The 13,384-nt window shown below is 38.3% G+C and overlaps 1 protein-coding gene across 13 annotated transcripts in view; it reads left to right on the plus strand.

Annotated features, from left to right (window-relative positions):
- The window catches only part of RALGAPA1 (Ral GTPase activating protein catalytic subunit alpha 1), a 265,494-nt gene that overhangs the window by 159,828 nt on the left and 92,282 nt on the right, over window positions 1–13,384 (plus strand). For all 13 annotated transcript variants that reach the window (XM_037056449.1, XM_037056448.1, XM_037056442.1 and 10 more), the window contains 2 exons: window positions 3,776–4,640; window positions 7,809–7,880. In XM_037056449.1, the coding sequence (XP_036912344.1) occupies window positions 3,776–4,640; window positions 7,809–7,880 (937 nt within the window). The remainder of the gene's footprint in view (window positions 1–3,775; window positions 4,641–7,808; window positions 7,881–13,384) is intronic.

A 13,384-nucleotide genomic window follows, 5' to 3' on the forward strand; every position in this document is an offset into this window, starting at 1 on the left:
GATAAATCCCTTTAACATTTCATGTAATAAGAGCATGATGATGATGAACTCCTTTAATTTTACCTTACCTGGGAAGCATTTTATCTGCCTTTCCATTCTAAATGAAAGCTTTGCTGGATAGAGCAATCTTGGATGTAGGTCCTTGCCTTTAATGACTTGGAATACTTCTTTCCAGCCCCTTCTTGCCTGTAAGATTCCTTTTGAGAAATCAGGTGACAGTCTTATGGGCACTCCTCTATAGGTAATTCTCTCCTTATCTCTTGTTGCTTTTAAGATTCTCTCCTTATCTTTAACCTTGAGTAATGTAATTATGATGTGCCTTGGTGTGTGCTTACTTGGGTCCAACTATTTTGGGACTCTCTGGGCTTCTTGGACTTCCTGGAAGTCTATTTCCTTCGCCAGATTGGGGGACTCCTCCTCCTTATTTTTTCAAATAAGTTTTCAATTTCTTGCTCTTTCTCTTCTCCTTCTGGCACCCCTTAAGATCTGGATGTTGGAATGTTTAAACTCATCCCGGAGGTTCCTAAGCCTCTCTTCATTTTTTTGAATTCTTGTTTCTTCATTCTGTTCCAGCTGAATGTTTATTTCTTCCTTCTCCTCCAAACCATTGGTTTTTTTTATCAGGAACCAAACCACTGGTTTTTAAGGAACCAAACCACTGGTCTCCTTCTCTACATTGTTTCCCTATATATTTTTCTTTATTTCCCTTTGCATAGCCATCACTTTTTCCTCCATTTTGTGACTATACTAAACCATTTCTGTAAGCATCCTATTTACCAGTGTTTTGAACTGTGCATCTGAGAAGTTGGCTGTCTCTTCATCACTTAGTTCTATTTTTGTAGCTTTGATCTGTTCTTTCATTTGGGCCACGTCTCTGTCTCAGGACACCTGTTATATTGTAAAGGGTGGAACCGCATGTATTCGCCAGGACAGGGCAACGCACTTGGCTGCACTGCGGCTCCATATGTGGGGAAGAGGTCTGAGAGAGAACAGTGCCAGTTGCTCAGCTCTCAGCAGGCTTTCAGTCACTTCCTCTGCTACCCAGAAGCAAATTGGGCTCTTCCGGTGCTGTTTTCCAAGTGGGTGGGTTTATATATGTTTGGGGACTCTCTGGGTCTCTCCAGTGAGCTCTCCTATAAGGTTGGGAATCTCTCCACCGCCACAACCGCCCAAAGAATTTTACAGCCAGAGGTCTTGAGGCTTTATATCCCTGCACTGGAACCCTGGGTTGTGTGGTCTGTGCCTCTCCCCGGTTTATCCACATCCAAATGGGGTCCACCAACCTCCGTCTTCCCTGCCCAGTCCTCCAACCGCTGCCTTGCCACCTGTCCTCTCTGCCCAGCTGCCCATCTCTGTCCCTCCCACCAGTCTGGATGAGTGTTTCTTCTTTTAACTCCTTCGTTTTCAGACCTCTATACCGTTCAATTTTCTGGCAGTTGTGGTTGCATCTGTTTTTAAATTTGTTGTTGTCTTTTGGTTGTGAAGGAAGACAAAGTGCATCTACTTATACTTCCGTCTTGGCTGGAAGTCCAGAAAAAAAATTTTTTTAATTCATTGTTTGCATGTGTCATAGTAATTTGCCAAAAGAAAAGTGCAGTGGAATAACAGGAGAAAATAAGGAAATCAGAGTTGTGGTAAAGATGGAAATAACACTGGGCTCGGAAGTAGAAGACTGGTACTGATGGAACAAGCAAATGCCTTAACTTCTGTGAACCTATTTGTCTTCATGTGCAAAATGTTAAGTGCTGACTAGATTATCTGTTAAGGCCCCTTTACAGTAATAACTTTTATTGTATTCTAAGTTATGATTAGAGACGAAAAAGCAGGCTCACCCTCTCTTTCTCATCAGCTAGTGACATATCTTTTTACTTTGCTTATAGTCTTGAAAATGTAGGACTAAATTAAGGTTAATCATTTAGTGTCGTTATCTAGTGTTGAATAACTGACTTTCAGAACTAGCCATAAATATAATGGCTAGAACAGTTTGATATAAATGAGTTTTTAAGTAAACTGCAAAATGTTCATATGTACATATATTGAATATGTAGACATAAAACTTGATTGCTAATGGGAAAAGATTGAAATTTTGATACTCAGGGACATTTCAAAATCAACCAAAGCCTAAAGAAACTTGTTCTCTTGTGGAATTGGAATAATGGTGATGTTACTAGTATTGGTGGCATAGCAGCTGCTTTGTTGCTAACTCGCTGCCTGTATCCAGTGGAGTTGGTTCTGAACCATGATGGCTGTAGCTCTGAAAATGTAACACCGTTCTTCTCTCTGTCTCTTTTTACATATACAACAGCAGTGCACAAGCTGGCTTCCTTTATAAACTTTTAAAATTGGATTTCTTGACGTACAACTTACATAAAGTAAAATTTATCCTTTTTTGATGTAGGAATTTTACTTTATATTGATTATGTTGGTGTTTAACACAGTTCTATACAGTTACCAAAATTCATCACAGAGTACAATTAAAATTAAGGAATTTATTGAATATAGATAATACTTTGGTCATCCTATATTTATTTCTGTCAGCTAGGCCACATTATTCCCAAATGATTAACTTACAAAATATAAATAATACTCAGGTCACTCTGTACCTGTGGTAGAACAATACAGAGCCACAATCATTCTGTAAGCATGGCTATAACCAAGACCAGAGCATCATAAATACACACGCATGTGTGCGCACACACTGCTAAAATCCTCGTTCTACGTGAATGATTACTACTACTTTACCAGGGGCAACTCTTCTTCCGTCTCCTAGATCAAAAGTACCAAGATAAACCTCACTGAATTGTCCCCGCTTCTTGACACCACTTACTCCAGAACTGTTTTTCACATCCGCCGTCCTTAGAAGGACACTGGCACTCTTGGGCTAGTGGGCTTTGCCCAGTTACTGTCTCCACTCGTCCTTCCTCCTTCCTCCTTCCACTCTCTTTCCATGCTCTCTTCCTCCTCCCATCCCCTCCGCTTTTCTCCTGTAGGTCCTGATGTTAGGCACCTTGCTTGTCAGGCCTCGTATTGCTGGTTTTTGAGTTTTTTCTTTTTACTGTTTCCTGTATTTTCTAGGTTATTCATATGGATATGCTCATCTGTTTGCTTTCCCTCATATGTGTAAGAAGGGGGGGGGTGCTGCTTACATGCAACTAACTGCTCAAATTAGAACACAACACCCCTGAAGTACCTTAGGGAAAAATACATATGCAGGCTCATAAAATTTTTTTCTTTAAAATAAAGCTTACTTTGTCATATAGTGGCTACACTGACTCACTGTTTAAATTGATCCTGACTCCTGAAGTTTAGCAAAAGATCGTACTTTTCTCTGAAACTTTTACATCATCGATAAAAGCCATAATTAAGTGACATTTAAGACATGCTGCAAACTGTTTCTGAATCTGCTCATGAGATAAACTTATCAGTTGGATTTCATTGGCTTTCTAATCGTTGTGCTTAGTGATTTCTAATGCTTTTGATCATCCTTTTAAGGTATGATGTAGATTTAAAGGCTTAAGTTTAAATTAAGAATACAGAACCAAAGATTTCAAAAAGGGCTTCCTTATAAAATTGACAGGAAAACTCGTGAAAGAATAGTCTTCTTTTTTGCTATCATCCCTGTACAGTCTGAATTGGAAATATTAATAATTACTGAAATATTTTAATGTGATTTTGATAATCTGATAAAGTGACTGTTTGTTGTCTAATGTTTCATTGTTTTATGACATTCTAAGAAGCAACAGTATTCCCACTCACTTATTTTTTTTATTTCTAGTGAAAACTCAGATGCAACAAGGATTAATTTCTATAGCTGCCCGTACTGTTATCACTCATCTGGTAAATCACTTGGGCCATTACCCCATGAGTGGTGGTCCCGCTATGTTAACAAGTCAGGTGTGTGAAAATCATGACAATCATTACAGCGAAAGTGCCGAACTGTCTCCTGAACTCTTTGAGAGTCCAAATATCCAGTTCTTTGTGTTGAACAACACAACCTTAGTGTCCTGTATCCAGATCAGATCGGAAGAGAGTATGCCTGGAGGAGGTTTATCTGCTGGTCTTGCGTCAGCCAATTCAAATGTCAGAATCATAGTACGTGATCTCTCCGGAAAATATTCATGGGATTCTGCTATCCTGTATGGACCGCCTCCTGTAAGTGGGTTGTCAGAACCTACTTCTCTCATACTTCCATTGTCTCACCAAGAGAAGCCAGAAGAGCCTCCTTCATCTAATGAATGCTTAGAAGATATAGTAGTAAAAGATGGGGTTTCCTGCCAGTTTAAAAGAAGATTTAGAGAAACTGTACCAACCTGGGATACAATCAGAGATGAAGAAGATGTTCTTGATGAGCTTTTGCAGTATTTAGGTGTAACTAGTCCTGAATGCTTACAGAGAACTGGAATCTCACTTAATATTCCTGCTCCACAACCTGTGTGCATTTCTGAAAAGCAGGAAAATGATGTTATCAATGCTATCCTTAAGCAACATACAGAGGAAAAAGAATTTGTTGAGAAACACTTTAATGACTTAAACATGAAAGCTATGGAACAAGATGAACCAGCACCTCAAAAGCCTCAGTCAGCGTTTTATTATTGCAGATTGCTTCTTAGTATATTGGGAATGAATTCCTGGGACAAAAGGTAAGAACAAAGTATAAAAAAAATTTTCACATTAGTTTTTTTTATCTTCTAATCAAGCATTTGTCTCTGTTCTCTTCGTCACTAAATTTTATCTACCAATTAGTTCTTTGACTAGTGGGCAGATTGTTTTTTGACACCACCACATTATATCAGGATTCGAGGAATAAGAACATAATCTAAGTCCAATAAATTAAACATTAACATTCCCATAAGACTAGTAAAACTATCTGAATGAGAAAATACAGCTCATATAATTGAAAAATTTTTATTTTTCCAAACTTCATGTAAGCTGATAGGAAGAACTTTATCTTACTCACAACACTTCTGACACCAAATGTGTGGGTTTTTCACACCAGGCAGTTCCAGCACTACCTGCAGTCAGCACAGGTAGTTAAGTGCTCAGACCTACAAGACCGCTCCTCACTCTGGGCCACTCATACTTCTGACTAACCAGCCATAAGTCAGGGGTTCCCACAACCCCCTCCTTGGGTTTGATCATTCACTCTATTGGCTCATATAACATTTACTTATATTTACCTGTTTATTATAAAGGACAGTTAAAGGATATGGATAAATAGCCAGATGAAGAGGTATATAGCGTGAAGTCTGGAAGGGTCTTGAGTGTAGGAGCTTCTGTCCCTGTGGAGTTGGACAGAAGTTGCTACACTTACACTGAATGTGTTCACTTACTAGAAGCTCTCTGAACGTCATAGTTTGAGATTGTTGTGGAGGCTTCATTCATTTAGGCGTAATTAATATTAACTCAGCCTCCAGCCCTCCCCCCTTGCCCAGAGGTAGAGCTGAAAGTTTCACCCTTCTAATAATGGTTGCTCTTTCTGGTGACAAAGCTTCATCCTTAAGTTATCCTTAAGCCCACCAAAAATCACCTCACTGAAACAAAAGATGCTCCAAGTAATCAGGAAATCCTAAAGGACCTAGGCACTGTGGTATTGTTATCACCTCCATCCCTTAGGAATTGACAAGAGTTTTAGGAGCTCTGTGTCAGGGACTACAGGCAGAGCCCAAATATATTTCTTACTGTGTCACATAAGCATCACAATTTTTTAAGACAAATATCAATATGATCAGAGGAATTCACTCAAGATTTACCATGAAATCCAGAAAAGAATCTGGGTATCATTTTTTAAAAATGTTGTCTTCATATGCATGTTGCAAAACCTCATAGATAGCTTGGAATGAGCCCTGGCTGGTGTAGCTCAGTGGATTGAACATGGGCCTGTGAAACAAAGGGCCACCGGTTGGATTCCCAGTCAGGGCACATGCCTGGGTTGCAGGCCAAGTCCCCAGTAGGGGACACATGAGAGGCAAGCACACGTTGGTGTTTATCTCCCACTCTTTCTCCTTCCCTTCCCTTCTCTCTGAAAATAAATAAATAAAATATTTTTTTTAAAAAACTTGGAATGAACACACAAAGCATTCAAGTAAGTTAGGTAGGAGTTAAATGAAAAGACATTATGCTTAAATTGGAAGACCCAGGTTAGAGTCATTTAACCTTTGAGGAAATAACTTTGACCTCACATAATGGTGAGGATTAAATTAGATAATGTACATAAATAACTAAAATTGTATGCTAGCATAAAGCATTATTAACATACATTTATTTTTTGAATTTTGGTAAAACTGAAAGCTATAGGGAAATAGAAAAGCATTATTTAATGTATTGTTTCTGTTCAATTCATAGTAGGAGGGAAGCTCAGATACCATATCACGGGTGTCAGACTCATTTTCACTGGTGGCCACATCAACCTCAAGGTTGCCTTCAGAGGGCTGAATGTAATTTTAGGACTCTATAAATGTAACCACTTCCTAACAGTTAAGCCAGAACTTGGCACTGCCCGAGGAAAAACAAGGTGCCAGGCCAGACCTCTGGCCTTGTGTTTGCCACCTGTGCATTAGATACATAAATCTTAAAGTAATTCAGATGCATATAAAGCATTGAAATGGAGTTCTCCTTGCTTGCTTAGTGTTTAACTTGATTTAAACCCTTCTATTTATTAGAAGGAAATATCCTCTGCCTTGAGAGAAAGCAACATTATATCAGGAACACAGTTTGGATATACCTAGTGGTGTATCCAAATACAGGTAATTGCCACTCCTATATATGCATTCTACTCTCTTTTGCTGTATATTGTCTAGAGAAAAAAATGAGAGACTGTATGGTCAGTAAGCATTGGTTTCATGGTTATAATTTGCACATCCAATAGTCCCCCCTTATTTGCAGGAGAAAAATTCAGAAACCCCCAGTGGATGCCAGAAACAGGATAGTACTACATATATTTGGAATATTTTTTCATATACATACATACCTCTGATAAAGTTTAATTTATAAATTAAGTACAGTAATAAATAATAATAAAGTAGTACAGTTGTAACAGTATGCTGTGAACAAAGTTATATCAATGTGTTTTCTCTCTGTCTGATAAAGGAGATGGCTACTAAGTGACTAGCGGGTGGGCAGCATAAACAGTGTGGATATGCTGGACAAAGTGATGATTCATGTCCCAGGCAGGATGGAGCAGGACAGAGTGAGATCAGTCTGAAATCTCAAGACCGTGCCCTAAATTTCTGAATTGTTTATTTCTAGAATTTTCCATTTAATGTTTTTGGGACTCAGTTGACCATGGGTAACTGGAACTACGGGTAAGGGTGGGAACTGCTGTGTTTTGTACCTATAGAACATAGTTGGTAAATATACACATACATTGCTTCATAGTGTAGAAAATACAGTGTAGAACAAGGAAGAAAGCAAACTCCATCCAGATTATACATGCTTACTTGGTAATGATTTAGATTTTGAGAATATTTTATTTCTCATGAGGAAAACCTTTCTCACTTTATGAAACTATTGAGAAGGAATCTGTAAGTATTTTTATTCATTTTTTTCTGGAAATGAGTTTGGGAGGCTCATAGCATCTGCAAAGAAAAATGAAGCGGTCAATAGATAATGATCCACTGGCAGAAATTTCCGAGGGTCTGGATAGAAATAACGACATACATTCTTTGCACTTTTTTAAGGTCTGTTCTCCTTTGTTTCAGAAGTATAAGGCAAGAAAAGTGTTCAGAGTTGCCTGAGTAGAGTGGAAAGTATTTCTGTAACTGTCATTCACTGCCAAGGTGATGAAAGTATTTATAAATGTTTCTGTTTAGGAGGAGCTTTCATCTCCTGAAGAAAAATGAAAAACTACTTAGAGAACTTAGGAACTTGGATTCAAGACAGTGGTAAGTTGTTGGAAAACCTCAAATTTTAACTAGCAACTCTCAGCTATTTCTGTATCTGTGTGAATAATACTGTATTGTTGAGTTACGACTTACTGGGCAGAATCTGTATTTTATTTATTTATGCCTTAAAACTAATGAACTTTTAAAGAAAAATGTAGGCCTGCATTAAAATGTTTGGTATCTTTGAATTGTTTATACCTTTCTTATGCACTTCAGAATCATTTTCTGAATTACAGAAATCAGTCTGAGCCTATAATTTCTTTTGTGGTTTGGTTTGGTTTGGTTTGGTTTCCCCACACTTAGAGATTCCAAATATACTTTTTGTGATTAGTCTAAGAGGACCCAAGTGAAATGAATGGTGAATACAAGCTAGTACCTACAAAATACTAATAGAGCAAAGAAAGTGGATATAGTTTTTGTATTGCTATAAATCTGATTTCTTTTTAAGCCCTTGAATATACCCACTTAAATGTGGATTTTGATGCATAAAACCCTGTTATATCATTGTTTTGGTGATCTCTAGTGTTTTGATATGCCTTTTGACAAGATTTCCTGGGAAACCAGTACTAGAAACTACAGAATATTACTTAACTTGAATTCCCATAAGGCTAATTTTTGTACATATGCCTACTTTCCTTTCCAGTCTCAAAAAAAGGAATTTTTGGATAGGGGCTTTTTGGCAACACTTGGAATGTCACCATTATTAAGAATGTGTTTATTTCTGAGATCTGAAATTTACAACCTCCTTAACAGCCACATTTCTCACTCTCTTATGTGTTAACTCACCTGGTGTTTTATACTTTCATATTTTCAGTGTTTTACTTTTCCCATTCCCACAGTAAATCTGCCCACCTACCTCTGATTTCACCTGCCTTCCTATCCAGGAAACTCACACACTGTCAACCATTTTTAAAATGCCATATCAAGCACCCAAAAAACTATTCTACATTTAAGTTTACACACACACACACACACACGGCAGTAATCAGTTCTCTAATCAGAATCATTTTGTAAAGATTTTATGTATGTATGTATGTATGTATATATGTATGTATGGACGGACGGACGGACGTATAGAGGGAAGGGAGGGAGAAAACATCGATGTGAAAGAAAAACATCAATTGGTTGCTTCTTATATGCGTTCCACCCAAGGACAAACCCACAAGCCAGGCATGTGCCTGACCAGGAATCCAGTCTAATCATGGACCTTTTGTTTCACAGGACAATGCCCCGCTAACCTGAGTCACACAGGTCAGGGCTCTAATCAGAACCATTTTTAACATCTTTCTCTACTCCTAGGCAGTAGTACCTTATACATAAAATTATCAACCCAGTGGGATATAAAGTGTGAGGCTGTATATTCCTGCTCCTTTACTTCAACAGTCTTCTCAACTGTTTGGCAAATTTCTTATCCATGTTTACTTCTTTCTTAGTTTCTCACGGTAATTATTATATACCACTTCTTTGTTCTGAAACCCTTCATTACAGTCAAAGGATCATCTCCATTCTCACCTCACTAAGAACTCAATTGAAATGTTTGATCTCCTGTATGAAAGACAATCTGCTAGAACAGTAGTTCTTATCCTTCGTTCTTCCTCCACATGTTCACATTTTAACACACATGGGCCTGATTCATTAAATCCAGTGATTTCTGACAATTGGGAAGTCTGCTTGATATAAGCTACCCATCGTGCCATCACTATTTTATAAGAATGCAAAGTGAATATGGTTACTCAGCCTTTCACACAACAACTCTGCCTTCAGTCTATGTCTCTTAAAATTTCTGTTGAGCCATCTTCTCTTGTTAACCCACTTTCCGAAAAGCCATTCTTCCTCTAAACTTCTGTGTCCCACCGTCTCTGCATACTTGAGGATCTTCAAAAAGTTGCTATTTTTATATTTGAATTTCTACTCACTCCTCTTATTGTATGCATTTTGTAATCTGCAAATGAACAAAACAGAACATTCCTCCAACTATGCTTTCAAACTATGGTTTATCTCTTCCATGCCTTTTACCATTTATGGAATAATATAATCTTGACCCATTTCTGGTAATTCCTAACTGGTCGTTTTTATTTTTAACTTTCCTTAGAATGATCTTTTAAAAATAATGTCTCATTTCTTGGGCCATGTAATAATATAAAACAAAAATAAACCACATATTTATAAAACTTGTTAACAGTTGCTTATGGATCTTCACTATTTTTTAATATATTTTACCCATTATGCTATTACAGTTGTCCCATTTCCCCCCCTTCACTCCTCTTCGCACTGCACACCACTTCCTACCCACATTCCCCCCCTTTAGTTCATGTCCATGTGTCACACATATAAGTTCTTTGGCTTCTACTTTTCCCATACTGTTCTTACCCTCCCCTGTCTATTTTCTACCTACCGTCTATGCTCCTTATTCTCTTGTATCTTCCCCCCCTCTCCCTCCGCCGCTCCCCCATTGATAACCCTCCATGTGATCTCCTTTTCTGAGGTTCTGTTCCTGTTCTAGTTGTTTGCTTAGTTTGTTTTTGTTTTTGTTTTAGGTATGGTTGTTAATAATTATGAGTTTGCTGTCATTTTACTGTACATATTTTTTAATCTGCTTTTTCTCAGATAAATCCCTTTAACATTTCATATAATAAGGGCTTGGTGATGATGAACTCCTTTAACTTGACCTTATCTGAGAAGCACTTTATCTGCCCTTCCATTCTAAATGAAAACTTTGCTAGATAGAGCAATCTTGGACGTAGATTCCTGCCTTTCATGACTTGGAATACTTCTTTCCAGCCCCTTCTTGCCTGTAAGGTCTCTTGAGAAATCAGCTAACAGTCTGATGGGAACTCCTTTGTCGGTAACTGTCTCCTTATCTCTTGCTGCTTCTAGAATTCTCTCCTTCATTTTAATCTTGGCTAATGTAATTATGATGTGCCTTGTTGTGTTCCTCTTTGGGTCCAACTTCTTTGGGACTCTCTGAGCCTCCTGGACTTCCTGGAAGTCTGTTTCCTTTGCCAGATTGGGGAAGTTCTCCTTTATTATTTGTTCAGATAACTTTTCCACTTGTTGCTCTCCCTCTTCTCCTTCTGGTACCCCTATAATTCAGATGTTGGAACGTTTCGAGATGTGCTGGAGGTTCCTAAGCCTCTCCTCATTTTTTTGAATTTTTGTTTCTTCATTTTTTTGTGATTGTGTTTCTCTCTTCCTTGTGGTCCACACCATTGATTTGAGTCCTAGTTTCCTTCCCGTCACTGTTGGTTCCCTGTATATTTTCCTTTATTTCACTTAGTGTAGCCTTTATTTTTTTCATCTAATTTGCGACCAAAATCAACCAGTTCTGTGAGCATCCTGATTACCAGTGCTTTGAACTGTGCATCTGATAGGTTAGCTTTCTCTTCATCGCTTAGTTGTATTTTTTCTGGAGCTTTGATCTGTTCTTTTCTTTGGGCCTTTTTTTTTTTGTCTTGACATACCTGTTATGTAGTGAGGGGCGGAGCCTTAGTTGTTCATCAGAGCCGGGTAACCCCGTAGCCGTGTTATGACACTGTACGTGGGGAAGGGATCTGAGAGGGAACAATGGTGCTTGCTCCACTCTGTCAGATTTTAGTCACTTTCCCTGCTTCCCACAAGCAAATTGGGCCCTTCTAGTGCAGATTCTCAGGTGGGTGTGTTTGTGTACATTCTAGGATCCTGTGGGTCTCTCCAGTGAACTTTCCAGTGAGGCTGGGAGTTTCCTCCCACTGCTGTTTCAACCCCCACAGGTGTTTTCAATCAGTGGTTTGAGGCTTTATTTCCCCAGTCTGGGGCTCAGGGTTGCACAGTCTGTCCCACTCTCCAGTTAATTCTCCCAGTTTATCTTGACATAAATGTGGGATTTTTCCCCCCCACCCCAGTCCACAGTCTGCCACCTCACTGGGTCTGCCAGACACCACCTTGCCACAAGTCCTCTCTGCTTGTCTGCCTATCTCCACCCCTTCTACCAGTCTGGATGAATGTGTCTTCTTTAACTCCTTGGTTGTCAGACTTCCATGCAGTTCTATATTCTGTCAGTTCTGGTTGTTTTTTGTTTTTAAATTGTTGTCCTTCTTTTGGTTGTGAGAGGAGGCACAGTGTATCTACCTACACCTCCATTTTGGCCAGAAGTCTGTCTTTTTTGATAGACATGTTTATGATTGTTTTACAAAACTGTAACCCTAGTAATATATAGTCATCCTTTTAAAAAATATGTGTTATATTGTGAACATTTCCTCAGTTACTTTTGATAGTCTTCAAAAATATTTATTTATGATGTCACTTAAATTTTTAAGAATTTCTTGCCCTAGGATAGATTTCTAGAACTAGAATTACTAGACCAAAGCATAAAGACCTTATTTCAGGCCATTTATGTTGCAAAATTGTTTTCCATTAAATACTAATTTCTAATGTTACCAACATTGTGTAAGAATATCTGTATAACTCTAACATGGCCATATAAGTAAAATCACATAGTATTTGTCTTGTCTGACTTATTTCACATAGCATAATACTCTTCAGGGCCATCTGTGTATGTTATTGCAAATGTTAAGGTTTTTTTATAGCCGAGTAATATTTTGTTGCATATATTTACCACATCTTCTTTATCCACTGGTCTATTGATGGTCACTTGGGTTGCATTTATATCTTGACTGTTACAAATCTTATGGCAATGAACATAGGGTTGCATATGTTTCTTTGAATTAGTGTTTTGGGTTTCTTCAGATGAATACCCTGAATTGGAATCACTGGGTCATAAGTTCCACTTTTTATTCTTTGAGGAACCTCCATACTGGTTTTCATAGTGGCTACACCAAGGTGCAGCCCCATCCACAGCCCAGGGGAGTTCCCTTTTCTTCATATCCTCTCCACCGTTTGTTGTTTGTTGATTTACTGATGATTGTATATATTGTACTGACCTTGCATCCAAGGACTAAATCCCACTTGGTCATGGTGTATGATCTTTTTAATACAGTTTTGAACTTGATTTGCTAATATTTTTGAGGATTTTTTGGATATATGTTTATCAGGAATAATAACCTATAATTTTCTTTCTTTATAGTGCGCTTTTATCTTGTTTTAGAGTCAGGATAATGCTGGCTTCATAAAATGAGCTTGGGAGTCATTCCTCCTCTTGAATTTTTTGGAATAGTTTGAGGAGAAGTGTTAGTTCTTCCTTGGATGTGCAGTAAATTTCTCTCGTGGAGCCATCTGGTCCAGAAATTTTGTTTGTTGGAAGTTACTTGATCACTGCTTCGATTACTTCAGATATTCTACTTCTAACGCAGCTCCTAGACTTATACTATATATAGGTCAGAGCTCAACCCAGTAAAGATAGCATCTGTGGACAGTGTGGAAGAAGGACTCAGTACAGGAATACTGGTGGTTGTGCCTCCAGCCTTCTCCCCAAAGCGGCACAACCAGATCTTGTATTACTTCACTTCACTCTGAGTTACCATCCCTGTGCCAGAGGCCAGGGTTAAATGTCTCCAATCAAGATTGTA

Source organism: Sturnira hondurensis, unplaced genomic scaffold (genome assembly GCF_014824575.4).
Source record: "Sturnira hondurensis isolate 20B ecotype Veracruz unplaced genomic scaffold, ASM1482457v3 Scaffold0008948, whole genome shotgun sequence".
NCBI lineage: Eukaryota > Metazoa > Chordata > Mammalia > Chiroptera > Phyllostomidae > Sturnira > Sturnira hondurensis.